The following is a 9778-nucleotide window of genomic DNA, read 5'->3' as shown; positions in this document are numbered from 1 at the left end:
AGGGATCTTGACTCAGGAAGTGATCTGGACTCTGAAAGGGATCTTGACTCAGGAAGTGATCTGGACTCTGAAAGTGATCTTGACTCAGGAAGTGATCTGGACTCTGACAGTGATCTTGACTCAGGAAGTGATCTGGACTCTGAAAGTGATCTTGACTCTTTCTGATTGAGAGGGGGTAAAATACTTATTTCCCTCATTAAAATGCAAATCAATTTATAACATTTTTGACAATTGTTTTTCTGGATTTTTTTGTTGTTATTCTGTCTCTCACTGTTCAAATAAACCTACCATTAAAATTATAGACTGATCATTTCTTTGTCAGTGGGCAAACGTACAAAATCAGCAGGGGATCAAATACTTTTTTCCCTCACTGTATGTGTAAGTGTGGATCTATCTATTAAAGTGGAGTGGTCAGATAAACATTGCATATGCCTTAGCCTGCAATCTGAGTGGTGCTTATCTAATGAGGCTATTCTGCAAGGCCTGTATGTGGATGATGAAGTGTGAAGCAGCTCTTATCCTTTGGATCAGCAGGCCTATGCCCGTCTGTGACAGAGACTAATGGGCAGACTTGGACTCTGCCACAGAGGCTGCACTGCTGCTGTCCATTCACATTACTCAACAGTACGCCTCTCCCTTGAGATTAATGAGCTAGCCTAGGTTCCCCCTGCTTCAGGCCTATTACCTACCCTTCAGGCCCAGTCCCGATCCTAGTGACCCGCTGATACCAACCGCGGTGCCGGCTTAGCACTCGGCGGCCGACAGCTGGGGTGGGAGAAACCTTCTTTTTTTTAAACCACTCAGCGGGATGTCCAGCTCAGGGGTAGGGTGACCCATAGTTCATCAGGCTCTCCTAGGACTATAAAAACCGGGGAACTTGAGTGGTGAGTATACTTTCTCTGCTCTGCAACTGTTATCATTAGATAAATATTGTCTTTACACCCACGGGTGCACACCAGAAACCCTTCACCTGTGTACCTGGAGTTACTCACCGTGATGGGCCTTAGTGTCCCACAAGATGAAAGGTATATTCACCATATCGGTCTTAGTCTAATATCCTAAGACATTCTATAGACACCCCAAGCATGAACCCACGCTGTGACTAAGAGAGGAAGCTTTCTGTTCTATTTCACTGTAACAAAGAGAGGAAGCGTCCTGTTCTATTTTACTGTAACAAAGAGAGGAAGCTTTCTGTTCTATTTCACTGTAACAAAGAGAGGAAGCTTTCTGTTCTATTTCACTGTAACAAAGAGAGGAAGCTTTCTGTTCTATTTTGAGCAGTAGCCCCTCAAGAGGAAATCCACAGCCTATTTTTTATTAAAGCAAAAACCCTTTACAATGAGTCTACTACCCTATGAATACCCTAGCTCCCAACCTTGAGGAAACCCAATCCTGTTCCAGCTAAGAAAAGTACAAATATATGACCTTGCCCCTGTGAGTAAAGAAAGGAGGCTTACTTCTAACTGATGTCTAGAAGAATTCTGAAAAGGTGACAAACTCCAACCTCAACCACAATGTTACAAAAAGTGGAACTTAAAAACAGCAGTAAAAAACATGGCAAAAATGCCCCAAAAAGAGAGAGGTCCTAAAAGCAAGATGTCTGCAAAAAAATGAGAAGAGAACCATCTGTAACCCGCAAACAAAGACTTGCAGTATATACTGTAATGCCTCCCTTACACACTCCTCCCCTTACATCAGGTTCATACTACACAGAAATGTCCCTTTATTCAACCACTCCATTAAAACCAGTTATATCTGGTCCCTACTAGTCCCCCCAGTCCCAGTCCAATTCTTCATTGCACTTATAGACCTCTAGCAGGATGTCAAAGGAGGGGTCTGGAAGAAGTTCATGTTGCATGGTCCATCCTTCGACCACTTACTTCGGTACTTTGCCAGGCTACATCTCTGGCCCTGCTTACGCTGTCTTCAGTGACAAGGGTGCTGATGTAGGCACTACGGGGGCTGGCTCTGCAATCCTCTGCTGGCTGCAATGTCACTCAGCTCTTCCCCTTCTGTTCTTCTTCCCCTCACGTCGAATCTCTGTTTTTCTGGCCTCCTGCTCTCTCCGTCCCAGGATCATCTATCTGTAGCTCAGCAGGGGTGAGAGTTACATCCATCCCATGGTTCACAACAACAACACACACACACACACACATACACTCATCATCTGCCTCCTCTTTATCCTTCCTCTAGCTGCAGAGTGCTACCCAGATGCCTTGCAGGTTGGTCCTGATCCTTGACTTTGACCATGCTTGAAATATACAGATACGCTCTTTATGGATCTCTATCTAAATTCAAAGTGAAAACTTCCAGAGTTACAGTAACATAGGCTAGTAAATCCTTCTGGTAACCAGAGCATAATACATCATCATTTATACAGTTGGATTCTTATAGGTTGTTATATCAGAAACCATGAGCTGTGAATGCTTCTGATTGTGCTTACAAAGTTATCTTTGATTCTCTTAAGGAAATGTCGTGCCTCATTTCTCCCTTCACTGTCTGTTGGGCAATAGATTTTACATTCATCACACCAATGTCTTTCATCAGCCCCCTTCATCTGCTTGAATAGTAGTTTAGGATCTCACTCACAAAACCTAGCCCCTTCTGTGATGGAGAGCTAGACATCTGCAATATAAGGCAATAGGAATGAGGAAGTAAGACCTTTCTTGTTAGGCCTAATCAGAGTCAATGGAAATCAACAAAACTTTATTGGCAGGGGTGTAAAGTACTTAAGTATTTTACTTTTTATATTTGTATAACTTTTAATTTTACTTTGCTACATTCCTAAAGAAAATATTGTACTTTTTAATCCACTGACACTCAAAAGTACTCATTACATTTTGAATGCTTAGCAGGACAGGAAAATGGTCCAATTCACACATTTATCAAGAGAACATCCCTGGTCATCCAGACTGCCTATGATCTGGCAGACTGGAGTGTTGGATTGTATCCCTGGCTATATGTAGATTTTAAAAAATGTGGATAATTTGGACATTTGGATAATTCTCCTACATATTTCCCTCTTTGCAAGTTTGTTAATTTTGTCTAGCCTCGCTAACTTTGCCATATACATTTTGAAACCGCACTATGGATTTCATCCCAATAGCCAGAAGAGGAAAACAAGGGAAGCATTGAACTACAGAAATTCAGCCATGGCACTATATTCATTTTGACAATAGATATTCTGCCAGTTAAAGCAACTGGAATATTAGTCCATCTACTGAGTTCAAATGTAATTGATTTGAGTGTTCTGTTAAAGTTTCTGCCAATGGTTTTATCTAAGGAAGGAAATATATCTATTCCCAAATATTTAAAATGGGAAATGATTGGGATTCATAAGTAGAGATGGAGTCCTCCATCGGGGTCTTGAGAGGCAGTAGGGCTGATTTGGTTAGATTTACTTTATAACTTGAGAGAGAGCTGAATATGTCTGTGATCTTCAGAGATTTTGGGAGGGATTGAGATACATTGTCTAGATGAAGTAAGATATCGTGATCCTCTAAATGGTCCTCTAAAGAACTGAAAAGGCAACCAACAAAGAGAGAGTCTGCTCTTTGAACTAAAGTTTAGTGAACGGTGTGTTTTGTTAGAAGTTTGAAAAACCTTTGCCGAGACAAAATAGTTTTTGGTGAAACCCAAGCCTGTCATTCCTGCCTGTCAGAAGTTGTTACATGGTCAGGAATGTGTGTTGTGTTTGAACAGAGAGATGCGTGGGTGGAAGAGAGCAGAAAGCAGGTGTTGGGCACTATGACAGGTGGAGAACACCTACAGAGAGGATGGGAGGTCTGAACCTCAATATGGAACACTCTCCAGATAAGAGTACTAGCTACGTCATCTCTCACTTTCTGTTAAAACAGCCAACATCAGTCAGCTGATTCGAGCCATCCCTTCTAGTTAGTTCTAGTCAGGCAGCTCAGTCTCCTATTCAGAGGAACCCCACTTTTGTTAGTGTCATATTGGTCAAGGTCATGCCAATTACTTATCACCACATCTCGTTCAGCCTATCAGCGGCCTAGCTTCCAGTTAGTGTAGGACCCCAGCACACCTTGTGGTCAGAAACATGCTTTTCCCATCCTGATGAGCACTACCCGTTTTTTCCTCCTGCTGACAATTTCCTCCCATGGACTGGTTCCATTTAAACCCCCCTTAACCTGGACATCCGCCTCATTCTTGTTCTGATCGGACATTCTGTAGCAGTTGCTATGGGCCTTAAGCCAGCACCTAAGGTTTGTTCTTACATTCATGGTCCTCCGATATTCTACATATTACCTGGTACAATAAGGTGCCTCAAATGTTTCTTACCATTGACAGCTACCTCTAAACCCGTTCCAAAGCCTGCTTCTGTAACCAGTGTGTGTGTGTGCGTGTGTGTGCGTGTGTGCGCGCGCGTGTGTGCGTGTGTGTGTGTGTGTGTGTGTGTGTGTGTGTGTGTGTGTGTGTGTGTGTGTGTGTGTGTGTGTGTGTGTGTGTGTGTGTGTGTGTGTGTACATCTCATTCTGCCTTAGATAGAGTTGATAGAAGTTGGAAATGTTTAGCTCAATACCTCTTTACTGTGCAGATCAATACAACACCCGTACATAGCTCTCTCACCCACTAACATCAGATCAATACAACACCCGTACATAGCTCTCTCACCCACTAACATCAATATCTCATACCTCCCAAATCCACTAAGGCCAGGCACAACACCCTCATAGGGTCATTTTTCCCCTTAATCATATCAAAATCTACTTTTACCAGTTCAATGTAGACACAAATATAATACACTGCCTGTTTTACTAACGGTAGGCCTACCACATGGATGGGCATTCATAAAATTCCATTGCGGGCAGACACTGCAGGCTACACCCCAGTAAGCAAAGACCGACAACGACGTCCATGGAGTAGCTAAGGTTGCTGGACATTCCCAAAGCAAAAGAATGGTGCTGCAATGGATAGCAGACATTTTACGGGTTCCTGACCAATTCTGCTGTGTTGTGTGTTTTTGCGTTGATCTTAACTTTTTTTGTACATAATGTATTTATTATTACTTTTGTTATTATGTGTTTTCTTTTTCTATAATTTCACTATTTTCTTTCTCTCTGCATTGTTGGGAAGGGCCCGTAAGTAAGCATTTCCCTGCAAGTCTACACCTGTTGTTTACCAAGTATGTAATGAATAAAATTGGATTGGATTTGAACACATCAGCGTAACCCCATAATAACTAAGACCATGTGGCACTTCTATGAGTGTTGTGGAGAAGACAGCCAGCTCTCGTCATTAAAGTTGAACTTGGATATGTTTTTCAATAAGCAGTCACCTCCAGGAAAGTTCGTGAGAGCTAACCATTGCAGGGTACCCCTTAGAGTAGTTTAAACCCTGGTGGCAACATGATGAGGACATATAGTCACTTTAATTAATTAACTCTACCTACATGTACATACTACCTCAACTATCCGGGGCCCCCGCACATTGAGTCTGTACCGCCCCCCCCCCCCCCCCCCCCCTGTTTATAAGGTTATTTTTTACTGCTGCTCTTTAATTACCTGTTACTTTTATCTTATTCTTATCTGTATTTTTTAAAACTGCACCGTCGGTTAAGGGCTCGTAAGTAAGCATTTCACTGTAAGGTCTACACCTGTTGTATTCGGCACATGTGACTAATACAATTTGATTTGATTTGATATAGTATATGCCCAAAGTTAGGGAAAGTTACTCCACTGTTCTGAGGTCAGGTGTATATTTTCATTATGGTTAAGGTTAGTTTGACTGACAGCTAACATATGACAAAATAAGCCGTAATTAAAAGAGCAAGTCATGCCATATCTCATATCTCATATATATTGCCTGCAATTATGTCAATTGTCTTCCTTTTCTTCAGGTTGCATCGGGGGAGAATAGACATGCTCCATGCTTCTCCACTCTACCGCCTACACCCACGTCATGATCACTGCTTCTAGACCAGACAGCTGTGATGCCTGCTGGGAGTCAGTGCTGGTTCTGTAAGATAATGGGTAACCTATCCCACTGTTTCTCTTTTTCTGTCTTTCTCTGTTGTATTCTCATTAGGTGCCATAGAGTTTGCGATTTGAAAGCAATGCATTTCTGGATAACTAGGATCTGTTTCATATTTTATATGAAAGGTTCTGGTCTACATAATGCATTTACATGTATGGTTAGAATCCATGTAACACATTTCTGTATGTGGTTAGAATCCATGTAATGCATTTCCGTATGTGGTTAGAATCTTTATTGGAATGCATTTCAAGGTGCCTCGAGCTTTTGTTTCCATTTACAGCTACCTCTGAACCAAAGCCCCTGCCTTCTTCTGTAACCACTGTGTGTGTGTGTGTGTGTGTGTGTGTGTGTGTGTGTGTGTGTGTGTGTGTGTGTGTGTGTGTGTGTGTGTGTGTGTGTGTGTGTGTGTGTGTGTGTGTGTGTGTGTGTGTGTGTGTGTGTGTGTGTGTGTGTGCGTGTGTGTGTGTGTGTGTGCGTGACAGAAAGATCCAGTCCTTGATACCATATCTTAACTGTTTCCGTTTTTGAAAATTGCACATCTCATTCTGCCTTAGATAGAGTTGATAGAAGTTGGAACTGTTTAACTCAATACCTCTACTGTGCAGATCAATACTTAACTCTCTCGCCTACTAACATAAATATCTCACACCTCCCAAATCCACTTCATATTCAGTCTAATATATACTATACTGTCTGTGTCTGTATTAGATCTATGATTCATTCAACATTGCGTAAAGAGTTTGCCTCTCCATTCGTGAAATTAAATAATTCCAGAAAAACGAATTATACTCAGATAATATAATCTCAAAATATGAAATTTCATCCAAAACGCTATATATCCATTTTCAGAAAAGTTTGTAAATTTGCTTTTATTGTTGAAATAAAATATTAAAGAAATAGGTGTATTTTTTCATTATCTAATCATGGCATGGGGTTGTTCAATGACAGACATGTATTTGTTTATCTTTTATCACTTGATGGTTTCACTTCAAAGAGACAAATAATCATGCTTTTTTTAAATGCTATATATCTGCCTCACTCTCAGAAATAAGTAGTACTGCTAGGTTGTACAGAGTCAAATGTAACAAATAACCACATGTTTAATAAAGGACTGTACAAATGATACATTTGTGACATCAATATTAAAAAAATGTTCCAAAAAATTATTCAATAGAGTAATATGTTATCTGTATGTAAAACATTTACATTTGACATTTTTGTCATTTAGCTGATGCTCTTATCCAGAGTGCCTTCATCTTAAGATAACTAGGTGAGACAACCACATATCACAATCAAATATACAGGATACGAACATTCCATTCCAGCTAAACAATGGATGGATATAAAGTGCTTTGCAAAAAACACATTTAAAATCCAATAATCCAGAGAACAGTCATATTTTACACACACAATGGTGCCAGTACGCAATCCTTTTTTATGAAAAAAATCACAAATGTGGGAAAATATATGAATATAGCGTTTTGGAAATAAATTCTTCATATGTATTTTCTTCCTTTTCTTTCTTTTTACAAATGTCATTGAACGCTTTCCTCTGTTTGTGCGCAAAGAGTAGACGTTACAATCAGAAGTTGTAGTTTTTCGATAGTTTTTTATTGTTTCAGTGCTATAAAGCTTGGTGTGATCTAGGACAGAAACCCTGCGTCGTAGTCGCAACGCAGCGCGCGTGTCTCGTGGATGGCAATGTATGAATTCAGAACATAGTATTTGAATGACACATCTTGCATGGGAATACGAAGCCTCGCAGATATTTACAATATCGAATATGCTAGACAGGAGCAGCTTACACAGCATATGCAAATATACTTCCTGTCTCTCTCCACGTCTCACTGTATATGTGCCGTAGGCTATTCTGTTTCTAATTCACACCGTAGGCTAGAGACTGTCCCTGAAAATAACATGTTTATGTTTTGTGTTTTATTAACTCATTGGAATGAAGTTAACGCTAACACTTTACGACTAAATGCCTCACGGTCTGTGGAATTTGCATCTTATGATTTTAGTGAAAGCACTTTGGAAGTCTTTGTTAAAGTAGGCATAAATGATGGGGTTTAGGAGAGAGTTCGAATAGCCCAGCCAGTTGATGACGGCGCCCAGCCACTCTGGCATGTAACAACTCTCCGCACAGAAAGGCAAGACCAGCGCCACGATGAAAAACGGCAGCCAACAGAAAATAAAAGTCCCCATGATGATCCCGAGCGTCTTCACCGTTTTCCGCTCCCTGGACAGAGCTATTTTCCTCTTAGCCTCCGTGTTCTTTTCGTTCCTGTTCTCAAACCCTTGTGAGGACTGTGGAGTGTTGGGGAGAGGAAGGTGGTTCTTACAATTGTTGGTCACTTCTATGATCTCCAACGACTCGCCGTCCTCCCCGTGCTTCACCGAGCCGTTTACACACGGGGAGTTGAATGTAGGTTCCACACTGCGCTTCCAATTCTTGCCCCCCGCCTCTCCATTGATCTTCTTGTGGAAAATAGCCGGCGACACAGCCAAGCACTTGTCCGACACTTTTGCCTTTTCCGATTTCTTTACAGTTTTCCAAACCTGGAACCTGGCAGCCTTGAATATCCGCCCGTAGAGGACCAGCATGAGGATAAGCGGGATGTAAAATGCTCCGAACGTGGAGTAGATGGTATAACCCGGGTCCTGACTGATGGTGCAGGCGTCCGGGTTCGCCCTGTCCTCGGCTTTCCTCCAGCCTAACATTGGAGGAATGGAGATTGAGAACCCAATCAGCCAAGTCACGCTGATTAACAGCACGGCTCGCCTGGGTGTCCTTTTGTTCACATAGTCTATGGGGTCCGTGATAGCCCAGTACCTGTCCAGGGCAATTGCGCACAGATGCAGAATGGACGACGTGCAGCACAACACGTCCAGGGAGATGAATATATCACATATCTCCTGTCCCAGAGTCCATTTGTTCAGGACTTGGTAGAGGGCTGCCATGGGTAGTACCAGAACTGATACCATGAGGTCTGTGACGGCTAGCGAGCCGATCAGATAGTTGGCCACATTCTGGAGCGACCTCTCCAGCGCAATGGCGGCGACGACGCACGCGTTGCCGAATATGGAACAGAGGATGAGCGCGCCGAGCAGCAGAGAGGTGACCACCTGGTAACTCAGCTCCACCTCAGGCACACTTCTAGACCCCGTTGAATTCTCATTGTCTCCCCACTTTGGAATGACATCCACGACGTCGGGGAAGTCTGTGGTCGAATTGCTGTTGTCACTGATGTTGTTTATAAAATCCATAGTGCGTCAGGGGCATGGGACACCCGATAGACGCGCCCGGTAGGACTGGACAAGGTAACCAAATGGGAAACCTGGAGGCTCAGTCAGTCCCTCGTGCTGGCGCCGGTGTGAGTTCTACCGGGGTCCATCGGAGTTCCTGTGCCTGTTCCCTCGTTCCGAGGACGCATGACGCGTACTGGTACCAGTGTGTGTGTGCGCATGTGTTTGTTGACGGTCGGGGCGCTCACTGGTCCTGCAAATGATCTGCGCCTGGTGACGACGTGAATTCATTTATAAGCTACCAGCAGCAGTAGGTATACGTCAGACGGCCATTGCATGAGGTCGGCGCGGAGTTCTGTTTCTCTGCTCTCCCTTGTGGGGTCCTTTCGATAGCTGCATAATAAAGATAAAGAGCGGAGCTTCTCCCTCTTCTGTTTCTTCTCTACTTTAAAAATATATATTTTCTCATTATTTGCGAAACTTTCTTGTAGCCTAATCAAATTGTGCAATAAAAGAAAGTAGGTTCCTGCTTTGC

The 9778-nt window shown here is 42.6% G+C and overlaps 1 protein-coding gene across 1 annotated transcript; it reads right to left on the bottom strand.

Annotated features, from left to right (window-relative positions):
* Positions 1 to 6903: 6903 nt before the first annotated feature.
* LOC106580709 (5-hydroxytryptamine receptor 1A-alpha) lies at positions 6904 to 9576 on the bottom strand. The gene has a single exon (XM_014162039.3). It carries the CDS (start codon positions 9262 to 9264, stop codon positions 7984 to 7986), a length of 1281 nt encoding a protein of 426 aa, XP_014017514.1. The 5' UTR covers positions 9265 to 9576; the 3' UTR covers positions 6904 to 7983.
* Positions 9577 to 9778: the final 202 nt, after the last annotated feature.

The sequence above is a fragment of the Salmo salar genome, chromosome 20 (assembly GCF_965601325.2).
Source record: "Salmo salar chromosome 20, fSalSal1, whole genome shotgun sequence".
Taxonomy (NCBI): domain Eukaryota; kingdom Metazoa; phylum Chordata; class Actinopteri; order Salmoniformes; family Salmonidae; genus Salmo; species Salmo salar.
Note: the sequence above shows the minus strand (reverse complement) of the source record. Positions and strands in the feature narration are given on the sequence as shown.

Excerpts from the sequence above, each read along its gene's own strand:
- LOC106580709 (XM_014162039.3), bottom strand. The coding sequence starts at position 9,264 with ATGGATTTTATAAACAACATCAGTGACAACAGCAATTCGACCACAGAC.